The sequence below is a fragment of the Bison bison genome, unplaced genomic scaffold (assembly GCF_000754665.1).
Source record: "Bison bison bison isolate TAMUID 2011002044 unplaced genomic scaffold, Bison_UMD1.0 scf7180017864481, whole genome shotgun sequence".
Taxonomy (NCBI): domain Eukaryota; kingdom Metazoa; phylum Chordata; class Mammalia; order Artiodactyla; family Bovidae; genus Bison; species Bison bison.
Window position 1 is genome coordinate 1,047,302 of NW_011495041.1, and position 20,466 is coordinate 1,067,767.

General features: G+C 42.7%; 1 protein-coding gene across 8 annotated transcripts in view; it reads right to left on the reverse strand.

Annotated features, from left to right (window-relative positions):
• The window catches only part of ITSN1 (intersectin 1 (SH3 domain protein)), a 245,535-nt gene that overhangs the window by 64,741 nt on the left and 160,328 nt on the right, over nucleotides 1–20,466 (reverse strand). For 7 of the 8 annotated variants that reach the window (XM_010862263.1, XM_010862259.1, XM_010862260.1 and 4 more), the window contains exons 20-25: nucleotides 15,588–15,835; nucleotides 13,394–13,553; nucleotides 9,525–9,730; nucleotides 8,209–8,291; nucleotides 3,938–4,104; nucleotides 114–159 (exon numbers count right to left, since the gene is read on the reverse strand). In XM_010862263.1, coding sequence (XP_010860565.1) covers nucleotides 114–159; nucleotides 3,938–4,104; nucleotides 8,209–8,291; nucleotides 9,525–9,730; nucleotides 13,394–13,553; nucleotides 15,588–15,835 — 910 coding nt within the window. The remainder of the gene's footprint in view (nucleotides 1–113; nucleotides 160–3,937; nucleotides 4,105–8,208; nucleotides 8,292–9,524; nucleotides 9,731–13,393; nucleotides 13,554–15,587; nucleotides 15,836–20,466) is intronic. The other variant, XM_010862262.1, reaches the window with a different exon arrangement.

Sequence of the window (20,466 nt, forward strand, 5' to 3'; positions counted from 1 at the left end):
CTTCTCTTTCTTTTTTTTTTCCAAAAAGGTTTCTAGCCCTAATAAAAGATTGGGAGCAACTATCAATTACATTAAAAACATTGAAAAAATAATCATCAGGGTTTGTCACTTACCAGGTTTTTTTCCTAAACTCCCTGTTTTCCCAGCAGTTCCAGAGCCCTTGAAACAGAGCAGAAGGTCTCATTTGCATACTGAAGAGTTTTGGTCAAGCAACTTAAAAAACGATGAATGATGTCACGAACCCGCGTGAGCCCCTAAATTCCTTTTTTTCATTCTGGAGAAACACAGCAGCATTTTATCTCCTGGCATTACAATGTGTATCAAGGAAAACATGGGGCAAAGTAAGTACTGTAAAGCACACAGCCTTTACTCTCTTCTTGAGGGGAGAATAAGCAGTGGCACTGTACAGATCCCCCAGGGCGCGGGCACTGACTGTGTATATCTCGAGTGTGGCCTGTCCCCGTGTCAAATCAAATGGGGGCTGCCCCACCAGGAGACTGCCGGTCTACATCCTAAACACTAAGCTCATGTTTGATGTCCAAGTGGTTAATTAGCAAACATTTCACAGACAAAAAGTACAGAGGTTACAGCAGACATCCATGAGCTCGATATCCCGACTTAGTACGTGAACATGTTACCATTTTAGTACATCTGCTTTAGGGCTTTCTTTTTTTTTTTTTTAAAGAAGGAAAACAGGATAGTGGCGATTCAAACACCCATGCCCCCCATTCTATTATCCCAAGAGGTGGTCACTCTCTCCTGTGAGCCCTTTCTACCTAAACTTTACACTGTTTAAACACTAAAATTTCTCTCTTAATGCTGGACACACAGTGCATAGAAGCAGACCATTTTTTCCCCAACTTCTAAGTGTTCCAAAAGTGCTCTAGGGTTGAATTCCTTCATGAATACTCATGGAATTTTAAACTAGCTGAGCAAGCCAAGCCGGCAGAGACTTGGCTGGGACAAGGGCCAGGCCGTAATCTGTTGTTACAAAGTGCTTTATTCCGAATTAATTTTCACTCGTGTGTCACTATCTTCCAGTAAATTAAGTATTCCAATTAAAATAGAACAAAGCAAACGGCTTAATTAACTAAATGAGAGTAACTGTAAAATAAAAATATGTAATTTATCTACCAGGAACACAACTTCTCGTTGTCCCTTTATTTATACTGAAATTCAATAACCATCTAGCAGGGAAAGTTCAAATTAAAATGTTTACTCTGATTATGTTTTCTGTATTAACAAAGATATATATATAAAATACCCATCTCCCTCGGAATTTTCATAGGCTACGTATCAACATGAAGGCATACTAATGCTACAAAATTCCAAACGGCCAGTTAATTTCCCATTGCAGGCTTATAATAGGCTTTCTCTGTTCTATAAAAAGAACAAAGCGATTGGCAACCCAGTGATGGAGTTCCAGCCACTTTAATGTGCTCCCTTTTAAACGCCACAGCCAGCACTTAAGCTGAGACAGACTCAGATGGCCATGTTTGGCTCTGGCACTTCTCAAGAATGCAGTAGAAAAGCTGATCCAGGCGACATGCCCCAGCCCTGCTCGTGCAGAGAAGGGAAGCAGGCTTAGGACAAACCCCTCTCTGCATCCATGGATCAATTCTGGTATCTGAGGCTCGGGCTGGGTTTTAAGTTTGGCATGATATTGCCTTATGCACTGAATTCTATGTCCAAGTAGGATGAAAGATTTTTTTAGATTTTTTCATTATTATGAAATAATGTAGCTAGATGTTTGCCCAAAAATCATTAGCACTGCCAGTTCTTCAGTGGCTGATAATTTAAGACGCCAGTTAAAAAAGCACTTTACAATTCAACTTACCTTTAGAAAATGTCACAGTGCATTTTTTCTAAACTTACTGACTTGGGATGGTTTGGGTAGAAAACTCAAGTTCATTAAAGGATAATACAAGTAATGGCTTTGGTGTTTAATTGATCTCAAAGGTAAAGCCACTTTAAGAGTTTCTGTGCATGGGAGCAGAAATTGAGTTTAGTTTGTAATGTTTTCCCTCTGCTCTCCTAAAATATCATCTCCATGGTTCTTACTGGATCTAACTAACTGGTCTGGATAAGAGTTGAATTTTCCCTCTCCTGGTCTTCAAAGGATAATACAATGACTGTCTTACAGACAAGAAGTATTTTCATTCCAGCTTCAGCCAAATTCTCCAAGGGGAAGCGGACTTATGCAAACCCCTCCAGGGGAATTTCAGCAAGCTGCTCTCAAGACCAAAGCAAGGGAAAACAAAAAACCCCCCAAACAATAATAATACTCCCTAAAATAAGAAAAAAAAAAAGCCAAAACAAAAACAAATAAAAATCTCAAGCAAATACAACCACTCCAGGGAACTGTAGGGAAGCAGAGAAGGCAGACAGAAGGGGGAATCACAGTTTATCACCAGGCCCAGCCTTGCACCCCAAGTGGCTATGGGTCTGGTAAATGGCTACCTTTATGACCTGAAATTCCCCCTAACTTGAAATTGGCCACTAGGAGATGGGCTCCCATACGCCAGGAGGCCCGTGCCACTATTTCATTAATTCTGTATCATCTCAGGACAACATTTTATGCAACTGAATTTTTAGGGCCCCATTAACAACAGTTGGGAGCCACTTCCAATTTGTAAGCATTGAAAATAAACTGAGTCTCTGCTCAATCTCTGATCAGGAGACACCAAGGCCTGGCCAAAGGCCTTAGTGAAATCTTGTGTCTTGCTATTGTGTAGGTAAAAATATAAATTCTAGCAGTAAACATGATTTATATACAAATTGTAAATTTATCCAACTAACTTTTTGAAATAATTCCAACGAATTGGAGCTGATAGGAACAAGGATATCCAAAATTTATAGTTCTGAGTCCAACCTGTAATAGATTTCCCCCTATTATATAGACAGGTGGCTCCCCTGATAGCTCAGTTGGTAAAGAATCTGCCTGCAATGCAGAAGATCCCATTTCTCTTCCTGGGTCCAGAAGATCCCCTGGAGAATGGAAAGGCTACCCAGTATTCTGGCCTGGAGAATTCCATGGACTGTATAGTCCAGGAGGTCGCAAAGAGCTGACACGACTGAGTGACTTTCACTTTCACTTTTCATACAGACAGGACTTCATCAGTCTTGTATTTATGTGGGTATATTTCCTAAAACTCTACAAATGTTATTAATACATTTTTAACCTTTGGTAATATGATATTACAAAATAGTTGCTTTTCTTCTGGTACTGTTCAGCTCAGTCATCTTCACATATGCTTAATCCTCATAATCACTTGTATTTTTTCATTTTCTTCTGTCTTCCCTTCCCCTGAATATATCAATGTGTTTGTTACAGATTTCTAAGAACTCATTTATGACTAAGGATGTTAACCACCTGTTATGCAATGCAAATGAGACACCATATTTTATTGCTTTCAGTTCACTATGGTGGTTTATATTTTGGCTGTGTATTCAAGTATAACCATGTTGTGTTTCATGAAAGATAAATAAATTCTAAAAACTCTCTACTACCCAATATTCTGGGGCTAGTATCACCAAAATACATTTGTTTACATGGGGGAAATACTGCTGTGTATCTTTCTTGGGGTAGCCCAGATCAGTGACCATGGAGACTTAATCAAGAACATTTACTCTAAATTCTAAGTCAGTTACATTCAGGAACAGGGAGGAATCCTGAACCTTATCCCAGCTGACGCAGACCAGCCTCATTCAGGGCAGCCTCCTCCGAGCCTGGGGGGGTTCTTTTGTTGGGGGAAGCCGAGGCTGAGCCTGCAGCGTCACTAGGCAAGCTCACACAGCGACATGCCACACTGGGTTTGCAGCCACGCTCCAGACCTTAGCAAAACCCAACAACGATGTTCCACCGGCGCACCTCACGCCTCCCTGAAAAGAGAGTCACTGCACAGAAGGGGAGAGGAAACAGTTAATGTGGGTTTACCTCCGAATCTTTAAGCCTCACATAGTTAGAAGGGAAGACGCCGGACTTGTCGCCCACTGTTCCTGTCCACCAGTCACCATCTTTCTTGGTAACCAAAATCACATCCCCTTGCTGAAAGGTTAAATCGCCTTGCTCAGAACTCTCGTAAGTGTACATGGCAATAAATTCTGGTGGGGAGAAATATTGAGATACGGAGAGAGCTTGATTGTTTACAGAAATCCCAGACAACTTTGCAAAAGCAAGTTTATGAACAAGGACATTAGGATAAGGTCCAGTCAAGAGAAAGCCTAGTCACAGATAAAACACAGAGTTGCAGAATCCCCTGGGCTCCAAATTGACCAACCTGCATATAAATTTCAGTAATTGCAGCCAGGGAGACAATTCCTGTGAAGACCCAGCCCCAGAAACAACAGCAACAAACCTGCATGTCCACCAATAACAGTACAGACACTGATCTCCGACTTAATGCCATGTTTTCTTTTTACTTGGCATTTTTATATTTACTTTTTTTTTCTTCAGGATTAAAAAAAAAAAGTGCAGTTGATTTACAATGTTAATTCCCGCTGTATAACAAAGTGATTTGGTTATACATATATACACCTTTTCTTTTAATGTTTACTTTGAATTAACATTTATTGAGTGCCTAGGTTGTGCCAGTGTTAGAGGCACTGACATGCAGGCTCTCGGTAAGCTCATCAAATATCTGTAATTCACTTTTTGAAGGTACCAAGTCACCATTTTAGAAAACTTTTCGATGTGGTATATCCTTTATGTAAATTAAATAAGACACTTTTCAAAGTGCCTCGGTGAAAACCTAAGTCCTTTTGTGCCATACTACACAGATGGCAGAAGCTGTTAGAACACATAATTTTAAATATATATTATTTAGTTAAAAATGGACATCACTTGTCATTCAAACAGGAACAGGTAGAATGGGCTGCTGATAAAAATAGTATCTACCCAATCCCAGAAAATAATCACGGCTTTCTGAACAAGATGAAAAGACAAATCACCGTTTCTTACATGTTATTATTCATGTAATTTAGTCTTAAAGGTCCAGAATTAAAGTTCTTTACTGTCTTGAAGGTGAAGGCTTTGCATTCCAGAGGAAATTTTTCTTCTAAAACCCCTGATTTTTCTAAGGCTTAGAAACCAAGTCATAATCTCAGAAAGATCACTTGACACAAAATTCTAGACACTATACTAGGTACAGAATAAAAGATTTCTAGAAAGATGAACATACATTTCCTGTTTCTACTTTTTCTCCATTTTATCCCAGGCTTTTTAAAAAAAGCAATTAAAAAAATAACAAAGTTTACCCAAAGTGTTTGTTTTATAACAGATGGTGTGTTTCTAAATTTCTTATGATAGTCCTTAAATGCAGAGCTTAATGTCAATTAATAGGCAGAGATTTAGTCCGGAGCACTCCACTGGCTAATTGTAAGAGCCTTTGCAGGAGGCACTAATGGAAACTAAAATAAACACTAGCAAACACAAACTATCCTGATGCTTATGCTAATGTGGGCAGCTCTCCAAGGGGCCACTCCAGCCTCAGCTGAGGCCAGCAGACCCCCAACATACAAGGTCATCCAAACACGCTAGGGGAACAGAAGCCTCTCTGTCTTTAGCCCTCCAGCACCGGTGACACACACCTCCACCGTTAAAACTGGCAACAGGATTTCCCGCACAAGGAAATCAAAGTTTGGCAGCTTGAATAAGGACACTGCTTTTTCATTAATATATTCCTTTTTCTGATTTCTCAGTATTTCGAACCTTCCCTTTTTATTTTGTTCTTTTACTTATTCCTAAGCTCATGTCTGGCCATTTAAGATCGGATCCTTGGCCATCAGTCCTTTTCCCAGTGATTCCTGCACTTAAAAGTCACTTTCTTAAGAACGGATCCAAATTTTGAAGTCACTTTTGAAATGCTTAAGAAACTTCATAAGCATGAACTCTGGCTGAACTTCACACTGCAGTAGAAGATACCAAGGAGACTGGGAAGACTGTGGCTTTACAAGCCCTGCATGTACACGGGCATCTGTGAGGACCTTCAGGATCCAATGAAAGTGGGGAGACAGGAAGACAGATATGGGGGGCTCCTCACTACTCAGACCCTCCTCATCAGACATGTAACACAGGGTACTGGCCATTCCCAAGCCCATATTTTAAAAGCTACCCAAACTGACCATCTATTTAATTTGGTTTCTGGTGTCTCAGCTGGTAAAGAATCCACCTGCAATGCGGGAGACCTGGGTTTGATCCCTAGGTTGGGAAGATGCCCTGGAAAAGGGAAAGACTACCCACTCCCGGATTCTGGCCTGAAGAATTCCACGGACTGTATAGTCCAAGGGGTCGCAAAGAGTTGGACATGACTAGCTGCCTGAATCACTGGTTACTTTCAATCTGATTACATTTAATACAGTATTTATAAACACATCCCTAATATATCTAAGTGCCTTTTCCTAGAATATCAGATGCCATCGTCCTCCCATACCCTTCCAGAAGCCAGAAATCTTTCCTAATATTTCTAATACTGAAATCACTGTAAAATGGATGTAATAAATGAGATTAGACATATAACCCTCTGCTGTTGCCCAAGTTAAGGATGTGGGTGGTCCATCTGTGACCTACTTATCGAGGCCTCAAGCATGGAGGCCTCTACATGTTTCAAAACAAAGCAGCATTCATCAACACTGTTGTCAGATGAGGACGCTCACTGCTCTAAGTGGTTCCATCAATAATCTAGGAACTGAAGCAAAAAGGAAATACGAGCAGCATTTAGTGACCTTTATTCTAAAAGCTTACACTATTGTCTCATGATTCCCATGATAATTTGCTACCTCAAGTGGCGATTATTACGTTCCTTTTACAGATGAGAGAGTTGAGGCATGACTAAAATTATACAGTCACTAGGTGTGAGAGCCAGGATGCACACTCTGGCACACCACTGAGACTTAGTGGCTGTAACCTACGGAATCTGGGCGGGGGGGCAGGGAGTATTGCTTGACACAACACTGACTACATGAGCTGTGTTTAAAAGACCTTTTGCCTTGCTCTCCTAACAGTGGCTATAAAAAGTCATTAGGATGACAAAAATGTATGAAGAGAACTATACTAATGATTGTTTTGGTGGTAATGGCAAAAACTGGATACAATAAAAATACCAGATTTATTTAGTGATGATGAAGTTTTTTATAGCTGTACCTATAAACTGAAAAAAATTTTTTACTTCTGAAATTCCTCTTGAAAAAGTAACTTTGTCACTATTTGAAACATCATTAAACCTTAACCCTTGCTTTAATAATTCTGTTTTTCATAAAGCAAAGTTTCTAAAGAATAGAAGTCTCACAATGGCAAACAAACTAAAGATTCTACAAGTATTCAAGGAAACAATGAAACACTGCTACAAAACAGGTTAGACATCTGTTCTCAGCAAACACTGTTCCTACTTCTGACACGGAAAGCCTATCTGACTTGGGTCATGCTCACTCTTCAATTAGTGCTCTGATAATGGCTAGACCAGATGTAGCAAAGACCTGAGATTTTTACCACTAGAACCTGAATTATGTAGGTTTTGTTCATTGTTAAACTTATGCCCTATACTGGCATATGTTGGGTGGGCCAAAAATTTCATTCAGATTTTTCCATATGCTCTTATAAAAACCCAAACAAACTTTTTGGCCAACCCGATATAATCCAAAAGATGGTGTCACGAAGTAAAGATGGGGGAAACAAAGCAATTAATTACTTTTGTAAGAAACACTCAAAATAAAATTTTTAGGCCTAAATAATCTGTTGTGGTTATTTCCATGGAAAATAGAAATGACACTTCTGTTTCATTTGGGTACAAATGGCACTGATGCTACTGTGACAGCTTTACTGAACAGCCCAGTTATGGCCTTAAACCAAAATACTTATCTGTAAGTCAGAAAAACAGCAAGCATCACAAATAGGCTACAGAGATGCTCAGAGACCTTGATCTTTAGTGACTTTGATGGGCCTCTTTCAAGAGTCAAAGGGCTTTTAATTGAACATCATCAGAAGATTCGGTTTTTATGAGCAATATATCTGATCGTATTTTGAAAAGTCCCTGTAAAGTACTATGACTTTATAAGGAGCTAAACCTCATTTTACCTTCAGGTTTAATATAATGAACGTAAATTAAGGCAGATTCTTTAAACATGAAATCCAACCTCGTTTTCAATGTTCACTCTTTGTATTACATAATCGCCTCCACCGTCTAAAGATCTTAATTTCACTCAAGTTCTCACCTTCTCCCGACACGGCTGGCTTGGCTGCTGGGGAAGCTACCCTCTTTAGACTTGCAGGACTTTCTGAGGGACCAGAATCCATGCTGGAAGAGGGAGGGGAAAGTATTTGAATTTTACTTTTCATCCTCAAAGAAAACAGTACAAATAACAATGATACTTTCTTTTTAAAACTGCTTTAACATTTACAATTATTTTTTAAAAAAGTAGTTATTTGTCCAGGTCTTGATTGTAGCATGTGGGATCTAGTTTCCTGACTAGGGATTGAACCTGGGCCCCCTGCATCAGGAGTCTGGAGTCTTGGCCAATGGACCATCAAGGAAGTCCCCACTTCACATTTAAAACCTTGATAATCTACAGCTGAAATAGATGCACTTTGCTAAGTCAAAACACATCACAAAGGGCCATGGTGGCCTGACTCTAAGCTCACATCCTTGTCTGTCAGCACTTTGCTTTGCTAGATACACAGCCAAAGCACTGGTCTATTTCAAAGTACAACGGACATGCTCATTCAGTATTTTTGAAGAGATTCTCTTCTTAAAACTCTTAATTCATTTTGACCATCTATTTGGTTAGAACAATGAAACAATAACCTTCAGGGTAAGGTTTCATACCATAAGGTTCTTAACAAAAAAGATAATTCACTCTTCTAATAATTTTCCCCCAATTCTTTGGGCTTCTAAATATTTGTGGATATCTGGCACAGTAAGTGAAGTGAAAGTGAAAGTCACTCAGTTGTGTTCAACTCTTTGCAACCCCATGGATTAGGCAGTCCATGGAATTCTCTAGGCCAGAATACTGGAGTGGGTGGCCTTTCCCTTCTCCAGGGGATGTTCCCAACCCAGGGATCAAACCCAGGTCTCCCACATTGCAGGGGGATTCTTTACCAGCTGAGCCACAGGGAAGCCCAAGAATACTGGAGTGGGTAGCCTATCCCTTCTCCAGCGGACCTTCCTGACCCAGGAACCAAACTGGGGTCTCCTGCATTGTAGGTAGATTCTTTACCAACTGAGCTATACTAAGCATGAAGAGGAACAGAATCTCCAGCAAACCTGCGAGACTGTCCCAGGTCTCAGGGTAGAATTTCCTCTTGCACAAGTCAATGAAAAACAAGATGCAGAGGCTTCTGGGTGAGGAACAAATGACCATCATCTGCAAGAGGCTCTCTTCTGTTGACACATGCCCTAACTTCTGCAGTGAGAAGACCCAGAAGACGAAATGATCCAGCAACTCCTATCTGTGAATCCTAACTAGTGCAAACAACAGTTTCATGCCAAACACGGCATTTGTCCAGTGGAAGCAGATGAACACAAGCATACCTTGTCGATTTCCTTATGGGCCCTGAAATGAGTTTCACGTAGGACTTGGGGAACCAACCCTTCTGGCCTTGAACTTCTCCAAACCACCACATGTCTTGCTGCTCCAGTACGGTGATGACATCGTTTTTGTTAAAATTTAAATGGTTGTCTTTCTTGGCTCTCCACGGATACAGGGCTTGCGCCTGTAGCCCCTCCACCTTTTCACCCTTGTGTGGAAGAACATAAAGGACCTCTTGTCACTTTGTGATCTGTTATCAGTTCAGGTGCTGCAAACACCATCACCTTCCCTCCCATGGGTACACGCGGGTACATGTGCAACCACAGAAGACACCCCCCGCCTCCTCCCCTCCCCGCTCCCCCGCAGTACAGCATGGCTTCCACGTGCCCCCTGGTTCTCAATAGCTGTTTCCTTCCCAAAGTGGAGGTGAAAACCTGCCAGCCTGTTCACAAAGCCATGGCCGGCCCATCTAGAAGTCTCTATTTAAAGCAGCTAGGAGATCATATTTATTCTGTTGCACCTGGCCGAGTGCCTTTTCTATTTTGGTTCTATTTTTAATTCTCAAGTTGCCCAGGGCAATCCCATTCCCGCCAGTTTCCAACTGGATTTGGATGTTTAGTGAAGGGTTAATACCAAAGCAGAAACCTTCTGAAAGCTCAAAAGGCAAGCAACTCATATCTTAGTTTAGGTGGACACAGGGAAACGGGTCTTGGGTTGGGTTGGGCTTGTCCTAGCTCCTTTTTAAGACAAACAGGGGTTGGGCAAGCATAAACTCTCTGTAATCCCATGTACTATAGAGCTATATGAAAACTCTATATGAAGATGAACAGAATGCCATCTCTGCCTCCCCAAAATAATCCAGGTTAAAATACTTTATTAAGCAGAAAGCATGATAAAAATGGGCAGTAGGACATGGCCAAGGAACTCATGACTAATGAAGAAGAAAGAGATACAAACAATCATGTCTACCACTGGGCAGAAGGAAATATGCTAAAAAGAGGTTGCAACCATTCATGGTGGGAACAGAGAGAAAAGATGGATGAAAGCTGCCTGCAGGCAACAGGGCCTGTTTCCCAGAGGTGGCAGTGTTTGAGCCGGGACTTGAAGGACAAGAAGGATTTTGATAGCTAGGGCTTCGGGGGGAGTGAACTCCAGGTGGAGGGCACGACCGTGAGATGCTTTCCTGCCAAGGTTCGAGGAGGAGGAGCAGGATCCGGGGGTGCGTGTGGCCTAGTCTCATGGAGGGGTGCAATAGGAGATGAGGCTGGAAAAGGCAGGGGGAGGCATTTATTATCTCTTAAAAGACTATCACATAAAACTATCACAGTATATTAAGACAATACTATTATAAAAAAATATGCCAACTTTCGATTATACATGTATTCATAAATGGACAAGAACAAGGGATAAAGCCCAAGGACAGCTCATTCAGAACCAAGCTGGACTTGCCTTCAGAAGATACTTATTTTCATAATGACATTTAACTATGATTATGCCTGATAAGAGAGAATTTATGATAGATTGAAGAGTTTCGGCTTTCATGCTGGCAACTTTCAACTCCTGGTCTCCATGGGTTCTCGTCTGCTCAGACCCATGACATCCCCATTTCCTTCCATCTCAACTGTCCACTCGGTCCAGTCTTCAGAAGAGAGGAGGGTTCTCTGGATTGCAAACACCCCGAGGACCACTGCGTCTCCACCTCCCGTTTCTCCGGTCGTGCTCACAGGGCGCTTCCCACCTGGGCCGCGGAGCTCATGGCTTCTGTGTCCCCTAATTTTCCATCTTGTCTCTGCAATTTCACCTGGGCCCTCGCTGGTGTATCGTAACCTCTCACCCTGAGACATCTTGGCTGCACCTGCCCTGTCTCCACCTCCCACACGGAGAGCCTGGAATCAGGCAGAACACAGACTCTGGGTTCAGACCCCAAGTCCGTCCCTTACTAACTGTGTGACCTGAAACAACTGCTCAGTCTCTCAGCTGTAGGCCTCTCAGCTCATGCCTCTCAACTGCTCACTCTCTCAGTTGAGGCCTCCGTCTCCACATCTCTAGAACACAGACACTTTCTTCAAGAAAATTTAATAAGCTCCATCTGCAGAGCTGCTGTGAGAGTAATCATTGTAACAGGAGGAGCTTCTATCACTATCAGTTCTTCCAAACGATACAGTATTGCTGGAGAAAGCCAAGACAACGTGTGATGGCAAGTCACAGACTCAGGTTAAATTCAGCCAAGTCACGCTTCATCCTTCTTTGCTCAATTCCTATTCTGCATGCCCCGCAGGCCCTGGGGGCCCCTCCTGAGAAAGCCGCCTGGAAGCACAACCTCAACTTCCTTCCCTCTTTCTCCAACCTCTCTTCATCCTTTCTCTCCCAGAAGGAAAAAGAAAAGCAGCCTGCGTTTTCTCTGCTTGTAATGCTGTTTCCCCTTAGACGCTCGACTTCTCAGTCTCTGTTTCCACTGGCCACACGGCTGCTCCTTGTCCTTCTTCTACTCGGCTCCCTGTCTATCCTTTCACCAGCCCTTCCCACTTTCCCACCTATCCTTTTCTCTGTATCCCTTTGCAATCTGGAGTATCCTCTTTCCCAGATCACAAATACGTGCCGCCTGCCTCTTTGTCTGGACCACCGCCTTTAATAATACAAGAACTGCCACCATCCGCTGTTCTGGTCCTGCGCCCTCCTCCTCCACCCGAGTCATCACTCTGAGCGTGACACATGTGCTACCTGCCGAGCAGGACAGATGCAAAGGCAAAGAGCACAGCTCCTGTCCAGAGCCGCCCTTCTTTCCAGGTCAGAGAAGACACATGCTGCGTGCAGTTTCCCTCCTTCTCCTGCAGTCTCTCTCCTCTGAAGCGCTCACTTCACTTCCTTAGATCTGACTGTGTTCCCATTTCCCAGACAGGAAGGCCTGACTGTCTCACTCTCACCTGGCAATCAATATGTCGAAAATCCAACTCCCTTCTTTCACGAAAAGTCAATTTCTCTTTCGGCCTGACTTGTTCCCCCTTAAGGTCAAATCTCTCCCCAGTCTTTTCCTTTCCTACTCCCACAGGCGTTGGGATTCCACCCCTTTAACTGTTGTCACATCCCTCTGTGCTCCCCCGTCGAATCTTTCTGCACACCTCCACGTGAGTCTTCCCAGAGCCTGTGTTCAAGCTGCTTGTTCCCAGAGCAGAAACTGTCCTTGACCCCTAAATGCCTGCCAGATAGGCAATTTCTCTGTTTGATTACTTATAGAAATGTCATTTCTTTTATCACATTAAGTAGAAATATTATCCTTTCAGCAATTACTTTTCTTAATGAGGCATTTAAGAGCTTTGCATTTAATCTGCAGTCAATCTTCTCTGATAAATACTCAGTGGTCTGGCCACATGGATGGACCCCATGTCTTTCCCGAATCACACTCTGGCCTCCTAAAGAAAGCCTCTCTCCTCAGGGCAGTTTCTGTCTGCATGCCAGGTCTCTCCACTTTCTAATCAGCTCTTACCTACTGTTCGAGATGGAGTTCAAATACCACGTGATCAGTGAAGCTTCCCTGAACAATCCAGGAGCGTAATCCAGTTTACCCTCCTCTGAAATAGTCACGATTCCCTCCACTGGGAAAACGTGAACTGGATCCTTGCCTGCCAGCCATGCCAGATGCATATAATGAGGCTTACATTTTTTTTTGGCCACACTACATGGCTTGTGGGATCTTCGTTCCCCGACTGGGCATCTAATGCAAGCCCTCTGGAGTGAAAACGAAGCGTCCCAACCACTGGACAGCCAGGGAATTCCCAAGGCTTACTCCCAATGACAATGACGACAAGCACTGGCTGAATCTTTCCTCCTCACACAGCACGTGGGGGCCTCCCGCTCCCAGCGATGCTGTTACCTGGCCTAGAACAGGAGACGGAGATGAGCCCGTGGCCGTGGCTGGAGTGAAGGCCGACCTCTGCCTCAGCTGCCCGGCGCTTGGCACGGTGAGGGAGGGCTGGGTTGCCCATGCGTCCCAGCTGTCGGTTTCTGGTTTCTCATTCATGCTGGTGGGCCACCTGGAGGGGAAGTGCAACGGCGTGAGCAGCAAGGACTTCCAAACGTGTCAATGCTCCTCCCACAGCAGACACACCGCGACGTGCGTTGGGCTAGTTCAAGAGCAAGGAGGGGGTAAGAGCACTGGACTTGGGTTTGGGTCAGAGCGTCACACACTAGCGATGGGTCTCAGGCAAATGACAGTAGTTTCTCTGAATCCTGATTTCCTTGTTGATCAAATGGGAACAGTACTGCATTACTCTGGTTAGCTGTCAGGGTGACACGAAATCCTACGTAGGGAAATACTCTGTAACCTGAAGGCACCAGAGAAACACCCTCATGTGACCATTATATTCATTTGCAACAACAATGCTAAATCAGCAAAAAAGAAGTTTCATGTCACATAGGAAGTCCTGCCAGGCTGGCAGCTGGTGCTTCATAATACCATCTCTCTGTCCCAGCACCACACAGCAGGCACTGGGCCACGAGCCTGGACACCATGGTAACCCTATAGGTGGTATCCTTAGAGCAACCTGTTGGGCGCAGCTCAGGAACAGTTTTAATTTTGTGATTTTATAATTGTAAATAAACACATCTGTGCGAGTTGCCGATTGAAATGCAATGGACTTTTGAGAATCTTTATGAGAGATGAACAAATTTGCAAATCAAAGTATTTCCTTTGATAGACGGCAGGCACATCCTGATTCTGGGTCCAGAAATAAGATGCCCAGGAGGATAGCCAGAGAGCCGCAGATCACACATTTATTGAGCAAGAGAGGCATGCTGCCTAGACCCACAGCAAAATGAAATCCTGAAGAGAGTGTTTGTCTTCTATTTTACTGTCAGCTTTAATTTAAAAAGTCAGAGCGTTTTAAGGGAATATAAACTAGTTGCTATACATAAAATAGATAAGCGACATGATTACTGTAGAGCACAGGGAACTATATTCAACATCTTGTAATGACATGTAACGGAAAAGAATCTGAAAATATACATATATACATACATATACGTATGTGAATCACTTTGCTGTATACCTGAAACTAACATAACAATATAAATCAACTATATTTCAATTTTAAAAAAAGATCAGGAGAGGAGAATTTCAGTGTGGTTTCAGTCACGCTAATGGAACACTACTTTTTAGCAGAGATGAGACAGGGAGGAGCTTCTTGAGCACTTTCAATCTTTTATGTGAAAATACAAGTATGAAAACTATTGCTATTCATTATATCCTTCCCTCTACTTTCTCCTGCTCTTGGTCATTACACACCTTCTTTGCTGTATTTGATACACTTTCTCCAGCATTATGCCCCGACTCCTTACTTTCTATTTGTTTTTTCTGAAAGATGATTAGACTTTAAAACAAATTTAAAACATTTCTTACATCACTTTTACTTGAAGGGCAGTATAAACTATTTTTAGACCAACGGCACAGCTGGATCAATCCTATAAGTGGGAGCGTGGCAGCCCTCCATCTGTCCTTTGAAACCTCTGCTTACACACTGTTTTTAATGCCATTTCCTGATGACCAAGGGCATGGCACCAGTAGCTGCCAAAGGCACACATCTCTTTGCCCTGCTGTCTGCTTATTCAGGACTGATCAAAGAGGAAAGCCTCAGAGGAAACAGCCTTCTATCTTACTCAAAACCACATGACAAAATTCAATTTCTGTTTCTGTCCAGCAAAAAAAAACACCACCAAAACAGTGCTATTTCCATGCAGGAAATGACTCTAAATATTTGCTGACATGGGTATCAAGCAGATTATTAGGAAATTGTGTTTCTCCATTTCTTCCACAATAATGAAAGATACAGACAAATGAGTGAATGAAACAAGGGTAAGAGGCTTTACTTTATCCTAGGGAAAAATCACTATTAAGCCATGATATAATTAAATCCAGCTCAGAGAATACAATCCACAAATTGCCAAAAGACCAGTCAGAGAAAGAGGCCATGAACAGTACTCAAGAGGTACAACCCAAGGACTGAAACAGCACTTAAAAGATCACTAATGTGGGATTTCAAAAATCATCAGAAATGGCATCCAACACGTACGTGGAGCTGAAGTCGGCCCAGTTGTTGGGGGTCTCGGAGGGCTCTGCAGGGGTTGCGGGTGAAGGGGCGGGGGTCTCACGCACAGCCACTTTGGGTGTAGGGGTGGAGGCCGCCTCAGTCACTGGTTTGACTGGGGCGGGAACCTCGTTTTCTGGGATTTTCTCTGCGTAGTTTGCAGGGAACCATCCCGTCTTTCCTTTTAATTCTCCTCCAAGCCATCCCGGTTCTCCAGTTTGGCTTTCGTCCACCTGCAGGAAAGTCATGAAGTTTAATTTAAGTGGAACTAAATCAACCCCTACAGACACCGAACACTCTCAACAGAGCAAGCCCCATTCCTGACCTGGCCAGACTGACACACAGCACAGACCTTTCTCTGCCTCTTTCTTAGTCTGAGAGTCTGGAAAAATGGTCTCTAAACATTACCTCTAAAGAAACAGTAGGTGCTATAATTCAAGTTCTTACTCTTTTGTGCCTGTTTATCTTTTTCTTTTTCTCCTGATAATAGCAGCTAGGAAAAAGTGCCTGGAGTCTTAAGAAGTCCCATAATTAAAATATTTTGAGCTACTCTGAATTATAAAGTGATGTGACAGACTTCATCACTCAGGAACTCAAGTAATTATTAAAAAGTAATTTGACTTAGGTTTATTATTTAAAATGGAAAGCAAAGGGTGCAATCAATATAAATGTAGCCCTCTAGAAGTCTCTAATAACTAAGCAGTCCTTATTCCGCACACAGACAAAAGGGACAGAAAACATAGTCTTAGATGTTTCTACAGGCAATAAAACTGGCTGTGTGTAGTCTTTTGAAAGCTCCACAGATAACATGAAGAGAAAAAATAAGGAAATGATTATTTAGAGCAATGATTAATTTTATTAAAGTCCTATTACTTTCTTTTGCATAAATTTTACTGTAACATTCACAAATGTGCACAGGAGAATACAGGATTCTGCTGTTTAAAAATTTCAGAGGAGATTTATTACAATTGGGCTTTTAATGTTTCCATTTTATCTTAATTCTGACTCAAAAGGATTAGTCAGAATCACCAGAATGACTCTAATACTTATCTTTCCAAGTTATCCTCACTATTTTTGAGCAACAGGAGATCAATTTGAAGATAATTACATTCCCTAGTAGAAAATTATTTTCATTACAATAAGTCAAATAAAGTTCTGTCAGAGATCTTATTTTATCCCGTAAAATACTGTCTCAGGAAATAAGGCACTGAACACTTCATTGGACCTGAATATTGCTCTTTTGAAATCACAGAAATGAGTGCTAGGGTTTCAACAATGACTTTGGGAAAAAGTGGCAAAAAATCCAGTTTTCTAACCCATTCAAATATTCAGTAAAACAAAACAGAGGGAAGGGACATTTGTATACCTACGGCTAATTCATGTTGATGTTTGGTAGAAACCAAAGCAATATTGTAAAGCAATTATCCTTCAATTAAAAATAAATTATTAAAAAAACACAAAATAAATATGGAACCACATATTTATTTGTATTCTGTGTAGAGTAATATGGCATGATGTTTATTAGCTTATTTGAATTAAAAAAAAAAAAAAAAAAGACCCTGGGATAGGCATGGGGAAAGTAGAATTCAGGGCTTACTGAATTATTTCTACATGTTGGTTATAAAATAATCCATAGGAGAGCTTCCTTGCTGCTCTACCTTAGGGAAGCCTTACTGTCATAGGTAAAAGCAACTTTTAAAGCTGAGAAGTCTCCAAAAGAGAGTTACCCAGAGATAAAGCACAACACTGCTTCCAAAAGTTCTATTTTTGGCTTTAGAGTTCCAGTACGAACACCCCCACATTGTCTTCTTTCTTCCTCTTCTGGGCAGCCCCACGTGTTTCATGAGATGAGGATTCAGAGTGACATTTTCCCCACTTGGATCTTATTTTCTGCTAAGCTAAAGTGGCTAGATGCCCTTCCTCGTTGGTTGATATTTACCAGTGACACTATGACGCATTGTAACTTGCTAGCTGCTTTGTGCTGGAAACATAGATGTTTGTAGGCCAGGCTTTGCCAGGGCCTCCCCAACTTCTCAGCTTCAACAGACAAGCTCCTGCCCTTTCCGTGTGTCCCAGGACCGAGGGGAGGATGGTCAGCAGTGAGTGAGGAGCTGGAGGCAGACACACAAGCACTTTGCCTCAAGACCGCAAAGTCTCATGATCAAGGGTAGGGCTCTGCCATCAGACTGCCTCAGTTTTGGTGTTTCGGCTGGGGCCTTGTTGCTGAGGCCTTCTCTAGGTGCAGCCCGTGAGGCTACTCTTTGTGGCGGCACACAGGCTTTTCACTGTGGTGCACAGGCTTAGTTGCCCTGTGGCATCCTCCTGCAACAGGGATCGAACCTGTGTCTCCTGCATTGGCGGGCAGACTCTTCACCACGGAGCCACCAGAGAAGCCCCCTGTTGTTGTGCAGTTGCTCAGTCATCTCTTGACTCTTGGCAACCCTACGGACTGCAGTGCGCCAGGCTTCTCTGTCCTTCACTATCTCCCAGAGTTTGCCCAGACTCATGTCCATCAAGTCAGTGATGCTATCCAACCAGCTCATCTTCTGCTGCCCTCTTCTCCTCCTGCAGCCCCTGCTTCAGTTTTAGTACCACTTCTACAATTTATTAGCTGGCTGACTTTGGGCAAGTTTAATTTCTTGGTGCCTCGGTTTCCTTATCTATAAAATGGAGGACAATAACAGTACCTGTTTTATAACAGTTCTAAGAAGTATCCAGAACACTGACTGGCATCTGAGATGTGCTTGATGACAGAGTCTCTTCTTTTTTAAAGATCTTTCTTGATATAAACTATTTTTAAAGTCTTTACTGAACTTCTTACAATATTGCTTCTGTTTTTTATTTTGGTGTTTTGGCCACAAGGAATGCGGGATTGTTGCTCCCTGAGACCCTGTGCTCAGACCCACACCCCCTACACTGGAAGGCGAAGTTGTAAGCACTGGACCGCCAGGGCAGTCCGACAGACTTTCTAAAGCCATCTCTCCTGTTGTCCAGCTCTGACTCTACCGTAGTTCTCTTTTGTCCTGCAAAAGCCTGGGCTCTGTCTGGCCCTGGTCACTTTAGGTAACCAGAGATTTGGGTTCTCTATGGGGAGGTCCCTGCTCTAGAAACCTGTCTGGTACCCCAGGCCCTCTGGGCTGGCCTTCCTGGCTTCCTGTAGGGGCTGGAATGTGATCCCAGATCCCAGCCTATCTGAAACCCCTTACTGGTCTGTCCTAGTTAGACCTCCTTGAGTACCAGCTGCTTTACTTAATGATGTCCAATGACCCGCTGTCATTTCCTTGAGACACGGGTCTTACTTGGTTAACCAGATTTTTGGCTGACACCTGGAATTGGATCTGAAGCCCTGAGGGAATGTTCCACCCCATGGGCAGGTCGAGCTCACATCCTAGTTAATTACACCCAGCCCTGCCCCAAAGATGACAGAAAATGAGCACCACCATTGAGACGTGCCTGTGTGTACTCAGGAAGAGGAGAGGGTGCCATGCCAGCCCCTTATCCTTGCAGACAAGAGCTTCTGCTACCCTTCAAGGCAATAATGAAACCAGCTTGTCACTTGTCACCAAGGAAATCCATCACTTTTAACCTAGGAAACTGTTTGCTAATTGAACAAACAACAGTCTCAATGAATTTAATTTATTCTTATAGAAATCCACTAATTTGAATGACCAATTAAATTTTAAGGTTCAGAGGATAAAATAAAAACTCACATTTAACATTAAATTAAATTAACCACTTAGAAAAAGTCTAAAGGGTCTTGTATGAAAATGAGAAACATTTCCTCCTGGAGTTGAAAAGCTTTACTCAAAATGCCAACCAATTGTGAAAAAATGTTATCTATATTAGGATAGAATAAGCACAGTCAAACACATAGACTTCTTTGTATACGTCTATGGTTGGCTATAACGTGAACATATATGTGCATGGGGTAGATTCATCTATCTGTGGCTTACGTCGATCACTTACAAGTGAGGGGATTTTTGTGCTAATAACATTGGTCTTAATACAATTTCGCTTAGCCAGCCCACTTGTAACACCTCAAAGCATCTGCGGTCGTTCTAGTGAACTGTCAAAGTAGGAAGCACAAACCCCAAATGTTGCTTAAAGGACTGGGAATATGTTAGGGACCTCGTTTATGGACTGTTAATAATTAGGCACTGCATACCAGAGAGCACTGCGGCGGCAGTATGATGAAGGCAGCATCATCAGGTTCAACGACCGAACCCCGATACCCAATAATATCAGATCTCCTTTCTCAGTGTCTATGGCACCATGACCGCCATCTCTGTTAGGTGACACTAAGATTTCCAACGCCTCTGACCTTGTCACAAAGAAGGGTAGCAGAGGTTCTCTCTCTCCTAACAAGCAGAACAAAGGCTGTGGACAGTAAACACGTGTAAACTGCGTACAGACTTAGACCTGCTGCTGCCGCTGCAAGGGATATGCTGGGGAGTATGGAGATAAGCACGTGCTTCACGCGTTTGCCAGTTTGGAAATAAAAGGGTTACCCCTAAACTCCTGGATGAGGATACTAAAGCTGTTTTCTAGAGACGCAGCCCTAGAGAATGGACTTGTGAACACAGTGGGGGAAGGAGAAGGGGGGCCGAATTGAGACAGTGGCGTGGAAACATATACATTATCTGATGTGTAAATCAGTTAGCCAGTGGGCATTCGCTGTCTGACGCAGGACGCCCAACCAGGTGCTCTGTGACAACCCAGGGGGAGGGAAGGGTGGGAGGGGGGAGGGAGGTTTAAGAGGGAGAAGACGTGTGTACACCTATGGCTGATTCATGTTGATGTATGGCAGGAACCACCACAGTATTGTAAATAATTATTCTCCACTAAAAAATAAATAAAATTTTAA